Raw genomic sequence first — 13,148 nt, 5'->3', positions numbered from 1 at the left:
TATTGCACTTAGGAATTTTTTCTTTGGATTCAGTCTTGAAAAACAGTATCTCCAAGCACTTTTACAAAATATAGTATAATGTAGAGTTATAATAATAATTAACTATTATTAATAATAATTATAATTAAAAGTTATAATAACTTTTCAATAAAATGTACATAAGATACTAATATGTATATGATATCTATATAAATATTTTAATCATTTCATTTAACCACTGATTTGAAACATGAATGCTTGAATATGTGAGACCTATTATAGCTGATCCCAAATATGTTCACTCTATTTTTAAAATAAACAATATATACAATAAAAATGGTGTTACTTGTCCTGAAAGTCATTTGTCAGTAGGGCCCAAAAGTTATTTGTCAGTGGTACTACACTACAGATAAACGAAAAATATGGCACTGAGTCACTTAAATTAAACATTGGTCTAACTGATTTTTTTTCTGACATAATTGCCATTTTTTCAGAACTATGTTTGATGACCCAGAAGATGCTGTTTTTGTAAGGTCCATGAAGCGATCGGCAATGGCTATTACCTCCCTGAACTGGGACACAGTTCCAACACGAGAGGAAAAATACCGTGAAGAGAAAGACACAGGACCTGCCCAAATGCTCACAGTTACACTGAGATAATCCTTGGGGTTTCTAGAAATCCTAGTAGTTTTCAGTTATATATTAAACTTTTCTGTGATTAGCATATTATATATTTATTGTGGTATTATTTGAAACATTTGAATGTAAACAGAAACACCAAGGAAAAATAATTCCTACATTTTATCTTAAGTTTCTTTTGAAGTAAAACATGTATATAGAAGTGTATACAAATCATAAGTGTTTTGCTCAGAAAAATTTCAAAAAATGAACACGTTCATGTAACGGACATCCTAGATCAAGAAATGGAACCTTACCAGCACTCTAAAAACCTCCTTCCTGTTACCAGTCCAATGACCTATTACTCTCCACCCATCCTCCTGATTTCTAAACCATATATTTATTGTGTCTGTTTTTGAAAGGCATATAAATGGAATCATAGAAGTTGAATTATTTTTTTCTGGCTTCTTGTACTCGACATTATAAAATTGTAAAATTGTAAAATTGACCATGTTGTTGCCAACAGCAACAATTCCGTTGTTCTCATTGCTATATAGTATTCCATTGTATGACTACACCATATTGTATGACTTTCACTCTCACCTTTGGAGGCATGTGCCAGTTCTGGGTGTGGGTTTATGATCTGTGGTTGGCCTACACCAAAGCACTCTGCTAGAGGGAAGGGAAAACAGAAAAGCTTTCAGCAGTTGCCTTGTGCTGAGACACAAAACCGGACATGTAAGGTAACCCAAAACGCATTGCTGATCTTCACCAGCTAAGCTAAAGAGCTAGATCTAAAACTTATAAAAAGTGGAGGGACATTTCCCCTTACCTGATGGTGCCTAGACACTATCACACTGTACCACAGACACACTGGAGAAGTGGGGCTGAAATCAAAACAAGCAAGAGATGAAAACCCTAGAGGGAGTAGTGAACTGTCACTGAGAATCTGTGATCTCCTTCCCCCTGTGGGCACTTGTGATTCTGTGCACAGCCAGAATCTGCAAAGTCCGGTATGGTCCCTGGCAGAAGGTTGCACCTGAGGAAAATAAAAAGTTTGGTATTGATGTGGGTGAGTGGCTGATATTAAGGAAAAATGATGGTGTGTTGCTTCCAAGATTAGGTCATAGAAAGAATCAAAATCTTCTCTTCCTCTCTCTCCTTATCACTTATTCTGCAGGAAGCCAGCTGCCACATCACGAGGACACTTCCGCAGTCCTCTGGAGAGATCCATGTGGTAAGGAACTGAGGCCTACTTCCAGAAGCAAATAAGGAACTAAGTCCTCTGCCAACAACCAAGTGAGTTGCAAGCCATCCTCCAGACCCAATTAACTACCTTGCAAGCAGATCTTCTAGATCCAATTTAAGCCACAGGTGACTGCAGCCCTGGCTGAAAGCTTCACAGCACCCTCCTGAGAAACCCCAAGCCAGAACCATCCCATTAAGCTGCTTCTATTTCTGGCTGCAGAAACTGTATGAGATAATGCTTATTGATGCTTCAAGCTGATAAATTTTGGGGTAATTTGCTACATAGTAATAGATTAGTAATACAATAACCCAGCCTAATCCATGGTGCTAGAAGTATTTGTTGTAAGCAAGGGTGCCTTGTGAAGCCCCTGTCAAGCTGAGAGGTATCACAGTGCAGTCTTCAAGGGTCATACAGCAGCAGAGGGCTAGTTACTGGTCAAATAGTAGTTTCTAGGCATGCTACTACATTCATTCTAGAACTGGGAGCCTGAATTGAACTCATCATGAACTGAGTACCATTAGACCCACCAAGCAATAATGTTGGGCAGGTAAAGCAACAATCCATTTCATGATGGAAATGGTATATGTTGGCTCAGATTTAAGATGGCTCATAAACTGCATAAGCAGTATTAATTTTTAATTAGATTGCAGTAAATTGAGGATGCGATATTGTAATCTCCAGGTTAACCACTAAAATAATAGTAAAAGAATGTGTAGTCTGATATTTTATTTTATTTTATAAATTTATTTATTTTATTTATTTATTTTTGGCTGAGTTGGGTCTTCATTGCTGCGTGCGGGCTTTCTCTAGTTGTGGCGAGCGGGGGCTACTCTTCGTTGCGGTGCGCGGGCTTCTCATTGCAGTGGCTTCTCTTGTTGCGGAGGATGGGCTCTAAGCACGCGGGCTTCAGTAGTTGTGGCACACGGGCTTCAGTAGTTGTGGCACGCAGGCTCAGTAGTTGTGGCGCACGGGCTTAGTTGCTCCGCGGCATGCGGGATCTACCTGGACCAGGGATCAAACCCGTGTCCCCTGCATTGGCAGGCGGGTTCTCAACCACTGCGCCACCAGGGAAGCCCTCATATTTTATTTTTAATCCCACAATCACTGAAAAGGATGAACAATTTATTCCAATTGCAAAAATATGGCTAAAAAATTTTACTTAATCTCCTTTTTAGAGAACTAATGGAAATATATCTCATTTGTACGAAGAAAAAGATTTGCTTTAAAATGCACTCCTCAATACTAGGCACTTTTTGTTCAAGAAAGAAGGGCTAGTAGTGGCCATGATTGGAAAACATTATATTAAATACCATTTACAGAAAAGCACAAAACAGAAGACACGATCCTTACTTAAGTAGTCTAAAACTCTACCAAAATGGAACACACAATTGAGAGGGTGTTTTTAATTAAGTTCTTAGTTTTAAACAACAAAGACCCATTCAAATGGGCTCAAGTGAAAGCGCATTTATTTCAGGATTCATCAGATGATCTTATAGCTAAGAAACAGAAAACACTGATGCATAGATTTGTGGAGGGTTGTGGTTACAAGCTGAGGCTCTGCAATCAGACACATCTAGCTTAGCTCTTCCACTTACCAGTTATGTTACTTGGACAAGTTAGTTAATCTCTAGGCTTTGATTTCCTCTTATTTAAAATAATAATAATAGTTACTTCATAGAGTCTCAAGGATTACGTTAGATCATGTATGTAACATGTTAGGTAGAGTGGCTTTCTCAAAGAAAGTGCTCAATACATGTCGGCTGTTAGAGTTGACCCTTGAGCCACTTGGGTTTGAACTACTCGGGTCCACTCATATGCAGATTTTTAAAAATAAATATGTAGCACAGTACTACACGCTCCACAGCTGGTTGAATCCACAGATGTGAAACTGACAATATGGAGGACTGATTGGGAAGTTATACTTGGATATCGAGGCGAGTGGGCATGCCTAACCTCTGCGTTGTTCAAGAGCAGTTGTGCCCCTTAGGAACTATACCTACCATCATAAACCGAATGTTTGTGTCCCCTCAAAATTTTTATATTGAAATCTAATTCCCAATGTAATAGTACTTGGAGGTAAGGTCTTGGGGAGGTAATCAGGTCATGAGGGCGGAGTCTCATGAATGGGATTAGCATGCTTCTAAGACGCCAGAGAGGTAGCCTGCCTTTTCTGACATATGAGGACACAGCAAGGTGGCCCTCTGTAAACCAGGAGTAGGACACTCACCAAAAACTTGACCATGCTGGTACCCAGATCTCGAACTTCCAGCCTCCAGAACTGTGAGAAATAAATGTTTCCTGTTTCAACCACCCTAATCTATGGTAATTTGTTTTAGCAACTCAAACTAGGACACCTGGTCTATTAGGGTTCTTCAGAGGAACAGAATCAATTGGGTGCATGCATATATAGAGAGAGCAAGTTATTTTAAAGAATTGCCTCATGCCATTGTGGAGGCTGGCAAGTCCAAAATTTATAGGGCAGGCTGGTGTAGACTTGAAATTTAGGTATGATTTGATGTTTCAGTTTTGAGTCCCAAATCCACAGAGCAGGCATTTGTTTGCTGGAGCTTATTTTTGTCTGTAGTTGTTGGTGTTTCCATGTCGCTGGCTTCTTCCGCCTCAAATCTGCTATATATGAGGCAAAAAGAAAACCCAGAGAAAAAAACAAAGGGTCACTGCCTGGATCCTGAGGGGCCTAGCCAATCCGCCCTCTTCTGATTGTTTTATATGTAATGTTTAGGGTTTTTAGTTTTACTTAGTACGAGGAATAAGGAAAAGTATGTCTACTCCATCTTCCCAGAAGCAGAATTGTTAAGATTTTTTTTTTTTTAAATGTAGTTGAATTTGTTTCCTTTTGTGGCTTCTGAGTTTAGTGTCACATTTAGGAAGACCTTCTTCATGCCAAAGTCATTAAGAATTTTTTCATGGTTTCTTCTGGAATTGATAATTTTTTTCACATTTAAATCTTATCCATTTGGAATCATCTTGGGATTAAGTAGTTTTATGTGAGTTTATGAAATAGCTACATTGCCCTGAATTGATCAATTACACAGCTACCTGATTTATTCTAGACAAATTAAGATCACCATTTAAAAAGATGCCTTTATTGATTTATAAAACTAGAACTTAGTCCTTAAAGGCCATAGAAACTAGGCTAGAGCCACCTTTTGGCAGGGGTAGGGGCAGAATCTCCTGTTTATCTGCTAAAGTAATTATTATGAGAAGAAATTTGCTTTTTCCGAAATTAAGATCTTGCTTTTCGTCTAGGCAAATGATGCTTTAATATCATCTTAGTTTACATAAGCATGCATTAATCTCTATATAATTTCAAGCAAATACGAGTTTTTCCAACATAAACATCAGTAAAGAGATGCAAAAACACCTTGTACTGAGCTTCTTTTCCAACCAAAATAACTATAATCTAATCCAAAACTTGATGTGCCTTTGTACTTTTTCTAAGAGCATATAAATCTCAAAAATTTTAATTTATGTGCCTTCATTTTCCTTTGTTATATTTACATATATTTAACTTTTGAAATTTGATCCCATTTGTTTTCTAGTTGTCACAAGGTGTATTACTAATTCTTTGTTTCTGATTTATAGAAAGGCAGATGAGAAATTTGCTCATGTAACCAAACTCCATAAACCCAGTGTAGACTGTGTCAGAGCCCAGTGGATTCAACATTTTTCCCTCCTTTTATCCCTCTCTTGTCTGTGTCTGCTCAGTGGCTACATTCTCTCAGGTACCTCTACATGTCAGCTCTAGCAGCTCTGGAACTGAATCCCTGTAATTTATAATTGTCCCAAGGGAGAAACAAACAAACAAACAAACATCCTCCCTCTTTGGCTTCAGGAATGTAAAATTTCTGAAAAGTATTCTTATTGGCCTAGTTGTAAACCATGAGAACTGGAAGAGATCTACCTCCTGCTCAAGAAGGGGACTGATTTGCTTCAGAAGCAGGGGAGATGATCCTGAGAAGATAAAAACACTGCAAGAACATCTACTTTAAGAATTTCTATTAAGTTTAATATCCAATAATATTAAAACTCAAGTAAACTCATATACATCATGGATGACTAGAATCTCTCATCTTTTTAAGAGCCTAGGGATTATCTACCACATCCTGTAAAATAATGGCTTGTCTTCAGAGCTCTATTATTATCTTACATCTGCAGAGAAACTACAGTGATGGTAACATATTAAGAGTGTACAATGTTGTAGTCAAAACTGCAGACCTTGTTGAGTTCCAGTTCTGTACTTTTGGATACATTAGTGGACCTCTTTAGACTTTAACCTCCTTATCTGTGTTATGGGGATAAAAATAAAGTCTACTTCATGGGGTTGTTGTGAATATTAAACAAGATAACTTCAGGGATACAGTAACTTTCAGTGGTAGCTATTATTACCACCTATTGGATCAAAAAGCAGAATCCAATTTCCTAATAAACCCACTGGCTAATTTAATATTCTATTACATCTGCTCTAAGTATAAGACATATTGGAATAGTAAGGCTATTCTTATCCTTTAGGTCCTATTTTTGAGAAAAGTTTCTTGATGGCATATCGAAAAACAAAACAAAACAAAAAAACGGGTAACACCTGTTCTGATGGTGTTATAATGGAAACATCTATTTTTGGTTATTTATGACAAAGGAAGGGAGTATAATGAGAACCAACCTCATTTCTCTTAAACCCCATTTTCTGACCACCCCTTTCTTGAAATACATCCATGGAAATTTTGATATTGACATGGCTTATATCTAAAGTTCTCTTTGTCCAATTGGAAAGTTACTATTAATGCCAGTTGTAGCTGTGTTAAGAGTTCCAATTCATATTAGCATTCATTTCAATGAAGGGAAAATTACCTCTACATTGCCTCATCTCTTGACTTTCCTATTCCCTTCTGCTTTTTCATAACCTTCCATGCTATCCAAAGACAGGGACCACGATACCCCACACCCAGAAAATAATTAGAATCAGGGAACTCAGGTTAAAAAACATACTTTTGGAAGAGGAAGGCCTGGGAGGACTATTTTTCTGGTCAAAGATAAATGTTTATCAGCGTGTAGATTGAGGTACCTTGATGAGTGAAGGGAGGCTCGTCATGATTGACAAGTTCAGGTGAAATCTGCCTGCAGAATTCCTATTCACTTAACACTTAACAGTGATTTACTCACATGAAGTCTTCTTAGAGCAGCATGGTACAGGGTGTGCAGAAGATGTATGTGTTGGGACTGGGAGAAAAGTGAGTGTAAGGAAGAGGAAAAGCAGCAAGACAGAAAAATCTAATCGGTGAAGTGAGGTGAGAATTCTAGTCATTTTGATTTGCAATTGTGAATATTAAAATAATTATACTGTGTTCGCCAGTATTTGCTAAGTTTCCTAAAATGTTTTAAGTTCTCTAGTATTTCTTTAGTATTTGCCACCCCCGACAGCAAAAAACTATGAAACAAGATGTGAGGTGGCTATATCAGTAGGCACAATTTATTTTACAAATCAACACAAGAAACTTTGAAACACAGCACTATCTTCAGATCTCATACTCAGGCTTTATTTAACTACTCAGACACTAAAAACTGATGCCAGGACAGTCTATAAGTGACAGTTACAAATCAGTTTGTGGACAGGAAAAGCCACATGAAAAGCTTACAGGAAGGTAAAAGCCTTTCAAGTGGAAAATGGCACATGAATTAGTTTTATAATAATTGTGGACACAGTATGTTTAGCCTTTGTTTAATTGACAGTTTCGTCAAACATCTTTTTAAATGCACATGCTGAGATAACTGTGGCTATGCCTTAGTTCCTCCTGGGGGATTTGACATTTCTGAAGCTACAAAGACTGTAGATAAAACACCACTGCAGGAACTAGATAAAGTTCAGGCTGCTCAGGATAAATTCTATAGAAAAACTACAATTAGCTGAACTATGGCAAAGATCCTTTAACATGTAGCTTTTCTTCATTTCATTGCATCATTTTTTTTTTTTAACATCTTTATTGGAGTATAATTGCTTTACAATGATGTGTTAGTTTCTGCTTTATAACAAAGTGAATCAGCTCTACATATACATATATCCCCATATCTTCATTGCACCTTAATAAGTAGAACTTCACTATTGTCAATGCTATTTATATGCATTTTATTTACATATAAGTTATGATTCTTTTAACTACCCATCTCTATGGCTATAAAATTTTTCTTTCCTGAAAATCTCCTCTCTCCTACAACTGTTCTGCTTGCCTCTTTGTTCCCTAAAGCCTATATTTCTTCTTTAAAAGGGGATTTATTTTCCTTTGAGAACAACTGCTGGGAAGCCTGCCTCAGAAAGGGAATAGAAATGTTTCTCCTATATTTTGAAAAAAAATGTTTCTCCCTAGGAATATCTGACCAATTATTGAACAGAATCAGTAGGAAGTTAGGGCTTGGTAGACAGAGCTTTGCTGGAGAGCACGTATTCTATGAAATGTGGAATCCTGCCACAGTGCCATGCAGGTGTGGAGGCAGGGAGGACACAGTCTCGTGAGTTTTCCAGCTGCCTGCCAGGGTGAGGACTGTCCACGCTGGCACTTGCTCCGGCTCTTACTCCTCGGACAGCTGTGGACCTGCAGGAGCATCCTGTAAGCATTCCAGCCCAGCATCACTCTGAAGAGATTCTCTCTCCCCTTCCACAGAATCTTTAGGATTGCAGTCCTCCCGGGAGATTCCTGTTTCAGCCTCCGGCTGCTCTTCATTAACACAGTTAGAATTGACATCAAGTTTGCCATCTGATAAAAAGAAAAAAAAAAGAGTCATTTTGTTCCTACCATGTGCTGGACACTCTTCTAAGTACTTTACGTGTATTCAATCATTTAATCCTCATAACAACCATGAGGCCAAGTATTATCTCTATTATCATTCTTTTACAAATGGAGAAACTGAGAAGAGAGGGGTTTGTTAACTTGCTCATAGTTGCACAGCTAGGAAAAGAACAGAACTGGCATTTGAACTCAGGCCTTGAAATCAGGATTGCTGACTGGCAAAATCCACATTCGAATACAGTTTTGCCATGAGTTAGCTTGACGTCCTTGGTTAGGTAACTGCCTGTACAAAGCTGTTTCCTTATCCATAAAGTGGGGCATAATAAAGCCTATCCTACATTTGTGGAGAATAAAGGTGTAGAATAGTGTGTGATACGGGCTGATGTCTAACCACCAGGAGTTCCCATTCTACTGACAGTCCTCCCATATGGCTTCTCTAGTACCTGGCAACATACAGGATATACAAGTTTGGTCCAGAAAAACAGGAGAACGCACAGCAGTCAGAAAGCCTGACTATGCTCTTAACAATTTATTTCTAAAAATTTAATTTTGTATGAATTCAGCTTTGTACGAATCATCCGTCCCCACTAGTAGTGTTTCTCCACCAGGTGGTAAAGTGGACACAGTCCCTTGAGGGGTGGAGATGGATGTGCTTAGTATCAGAATCACCTGGGCAGTGTTTTCAAACTATCACTCCCCAGAATGTGCTATATATCCTCTGGGTAGTGTGGGCGGTTCTCTTCTCCAATATATGAATCATTGCTCAAGCAACTCACTGTTCCTGATGAAAATGAGTCATATACTTCAGGAGGGAGGGAGAGGAAAAATAATATGGAACTCACTGCCCTCACACTTGTAGAAATTTAATTTGTTCAACTTAATTTGTAATTTATAGATTTACTCTGTAATTTCACCTGAAGTTTCATAGTGAAGAAATTTAAAGGCTTCCGACCATAAAATCTTTGGGTAGCCATTAGAGGAAATTTAATTATTATTCAAAGACCTTAAAATCCTTTGTGAGCAAAATATAAGTAACAACTCATTAAGCATGCATGGTTCCAGGGCAGTCTCATGAATCATAAAGTAGAATGTGGAATAAACATTCCTCAGAATTTTATTTTATTTTATTTTATTTATTTATTTTTGGCTGCATTGGGTTGTCGTTGCTGTGTGCGGGCTTTCTCTAGTTGTGGTGAGTGGGGGCTACTCTTCGTTGCAGTGCGCGGGCTTCTCATTGCGGTGGCTTGTCTTGTTGTGGAGCACAGGCTCTAGGTGCACGGGCTCAGTAGTTGTGGTGCGCGGGCTCAATAGTTGTGGCACACGGGCTCAGCAGTTGTGGCTCGTGGGCTCTAGAGCGCAGGCTCAGTAGTTGTGGCCCACGGGCTTAGTTGCTCCGCAGCATGTGGGATCTTCCTGGACCAGGGCACGAACCCGTGTCCCCTGCACTGGCAGGCAGATTCCTAACCACTGCGCCACCAGGGAAGTCCCATCCTCAGAATTTTATGTCTTTCATTTTCTAGTGATAGCTAGGCTGACTACAGTCTTGTACATTATCCCAGGGACTCAAAACAGGGATACATTTAAGTGTGATCCTTATGTTGGTTAACCCCAAGCTTCCTTGGTCCCCTGAGAAGACTCAGTTCCTGTGTGTCCTGTGTTAATATCATTGATCCTTCCTTTCCCTACTGACCAACAGTATGATCTTGGTTTTTATACACTTACTGTTCTCCTCTTCACTCTTTTCTTTGGCAGCCTCCAACTGTTGCTTCTCATAAATGTCCTTGAGGTTCTTACAGATTTTCTTATGTGCAAACCAATGTGTTTTCTGGCAGGTCTGATCGCAATATATTACCTGAAGGCAATTGTACGTTTATTTTCAAGAGGTGTAATCGCATAATTTTTCAATTATGACATTCAACCAAGTACTGTGCTGTAAAAACGTTAACTTTTCTATGCCCCAGCCAACCCCAGACATGAGAGAAAAAATAAATGATTGTTGTTTTAAGTAAAATATTTTAGAGTGTTTTTACATGTGGCAATAGTTAATCAATATAGATGGTCACATTTAATTCTCACAACTCTAGCCCGATTTCACACATAAGGAAACTGAGGCTCAGAGAAGTAGGTAATTAAAGGAAATGAAACTGGAGAAGTAGGTTATAGCAGAATATGATAGGTTACAGAAGAATATGCTGAAGAATTTCAACCTTAAAAAACGAGGAAATTAACATAATCTATAGGGTAAAGTGAATGTACAGACGCATGCATGTGGGTGACATTTGTATGTGAGAAGAAGAAGCCATTCAGATATGCCCTTTATAAAGATAATTCTGACAGAAGTGGGTAGTAAACCAGAAAGCTTAAAGACTGGTGACAGTCAGAAGGGAGTTGTAGTTTTACAAGGAAGAGTTGATGAAGAGATTGTAGTTAAAGTCAACATCAGAAGATTTAAGACTGCATATTTAGAATTGTTCCATTGTAGGTTCTCATATCTGCACCAGTCTCAGTCCCCTATGGATAATTTTTCTCTTGTTTTCTCATATTGATTCATTCATTCATATTCTTTCCTTTTTGGGGGTAGTCAGCATAGAAGCTGGGCAGCCTGGGAGTTTGACAGAAGATAGAGAGGGCACAGAACTACATTTATCCTGTAGTTCTCTTCCAAAATTATTTTAAAATATTAGATGCAATACTTTATATCTAATGGATTAGAATTTATTAGAAAACAGACGTCAACTATTATATTTACAGAATGTTAAAACTCAATCATCAATTTGGATGAAATCTAAACCAGATGTCAATGAACTTAAAAGAACTTCATTCTTACCATTTTGCACACTGAGCATCTTTTACTTGCTCCTTTTTCTCCACAGGTAGTGCAAAATTCAACATCCACAAAACCCACCTGACCAGTGATGGCTTGGGTAAGTACAGAGAATGCAGTGGGATCAGAACCCTACAGTGGGTTAGAAGAGGAGGAAAAAAACCTCTGAAATCACCGTTGAAAGACTACAGAGAAGACACGTCAAGAACAAGAGACAAAATTATTAAGGCGAGAGACTGCACAGACTATGACAAAATGATAAATGCCTTTCTGAGTACACCTTTTCTTATACAAAGTACACGGCAGGTAAGTCATGGATCCAAATATTCAGAGAGAAAAAAATTGGCCCTATTCTAGAATAAAAGTATTTTTTCAATTAGTATTATTCAGTAAGCACACAAAGATTTCAGATATATGACAATGAGCTCAGAGTGGAATTTCCTTCTGAGAATTAAGACAATATACATATTTTGAGGGACAATTTATAGGGTACATCACAAATGTTTATCTTAATTCTTAAAAGTTTAGTGCAATTTAAGTGTTTCAAAGACTTTAAACTATTTACTTGATGCTGGTCTGCAATTCTAATAGTTAAAAATTATCACCTTTATTACTGAAATGTTCCAAACTCTTAAAATTAAAAAGACATAGATGTGATTGCATTAGGGTATTAAGAAAAACCAAAAATATGAAAATTATCATATGGCTACTGAAAATCAGAATGGCTTGCTAAAGAGGATTTATAAAATTTTTTTACATGGGGAATTATAAGGGCAAATATTTATCTGCCTGGGATAATGCTATTAAGACCTATTTGAATGTTTATCTGCCTAGCATAATACTATTAAGACCTATTTAGAGCAATTACAGGGTATGGAGCTGTCTTACCTACTCAAAACAGTTCTTGTTTCTGAGTCTTTCAAATTTGCTTCTTTATTCCCAACTAAATTTTTGCCAATTTTAATAATTTAAATTTTCATTTGCATTTGCCTTTTCTTCCTAAGTTTATTTGTTTTAATATTATCTTACCAATTGTACACAACAGAGCTTTACAAATACCACCTTGGAACATTGTTTTACACTGTACTCATTTTGAAAACCGCCTTACTCCTCCTGAAAACAAATGATGACTGAGTTTCCTTTCACATTCAAGGGCTGAGAATTCTCTTTTGGAATGAAGATAGTATAACAATGAGAAAAAAATAGTGAAATAAAACCTCAGATACTAGATATAAGTTAATAATTTCATAAGGAATGAATGTCTATGGCAGTTGTGCTCATAAGAGAACTTGTTAAAAATTCAGATTGATCTATACTTTCTAAATTAGAATCTCTAAGGATGTGGTCCATGTACCTGCATTATTACAGGTAATTCTGAAACATACTAAAAGTTTGAGAATTACTGGTACTTAAATGTTACAATGAACACTTATTAATCTATAAAATTATTCTGCCTCAAAAGTAGAGTATTTGATCAGACAACAGTCTGGCCCACAGAGTATGATATATTCAACAGATTTTACAACAATTACATGTTTTTTTTTTGTAAAAGTGACTGAGACATGTTCAAAATCTCCCCCACAATAGGACTTTTGTGGGAGTCAGAAAACAATGACATTCTCACAGATGTAACCAGAGGTAAAACTAAAGGATTTTTTGCTAGAAGTATGGCTGTTAATGT

General features: G+C 37.5%; 2 protein-coding genes across 2 annotated transcripts in view; one reads left to right on the top strand and one right to left on the bottom strand.

Moving 5' to 3' along the window:
- Positions 1–639, top strand: part of LRRC72 (leucine rich repeat containing 72) — a 47,555-nt gene extending 46,916 nt beyond the window's left edge. Inside the window, exon 9 of the mRNA XM_061197727.1 lies at positions 474–639. Coding sequence (XP_061053710.1) covers positions 474–639 — 166 coding nt within the window. The remainder of the gene's footprint in view (positions 1–473) is intronic.
- A 6,750-nt stretch (positions 640–7,389) lies between these two features.
- Positions 7,390–13,148, bottom strand: part of ANKMY2 (ankyrin repeat and MYND domain containing 2) — a 34,469-nt gene continuing 28,710 nt past the window's right edge. The window contains exons 8-10 of the mRNA XM_061198527.1: positions 11,471–11,599; positions 10,366–10,495; positions 7,390–8,610 (exon numbers count right to left, since the gene is read on the bottom strand). Coding sequence (XP_061054510.1) covers positions 8,426–8,610; positions 10,366–10,495; positions 11,471–11,599 — 444 coding nt within the window. The 3' untranslated portion in view covers positions 7,390–8,425. The remainder of the gene's footprint in view (positions 8,611–10,365; positions 10,496–11,470; positions 11,600–13,148) is intronic.

The sequence above is a fragment of the Eubalaena glacialis genome, chromosome 8 (assembly GCF_028564815.1).
Source record: "Eubalaena glacialis isolate mEubGla1 chromosome 8, mEubGla1.1.hap2.+ XY, whole genome shotgun sequence".
NCBI classification, from domain to species: domain Eukaryota; kingdom Metazoa; phylum Chordata; class Mammalia; order Artiodactyla; family Balaenidae; genus Eubalaena; species Eubalaena glacialis.
The sequence above is the reverse complement of the archived record's forward strand: the minus strand, read 5'-3'. Positions and strand labels throughout refer to the sequence as shown.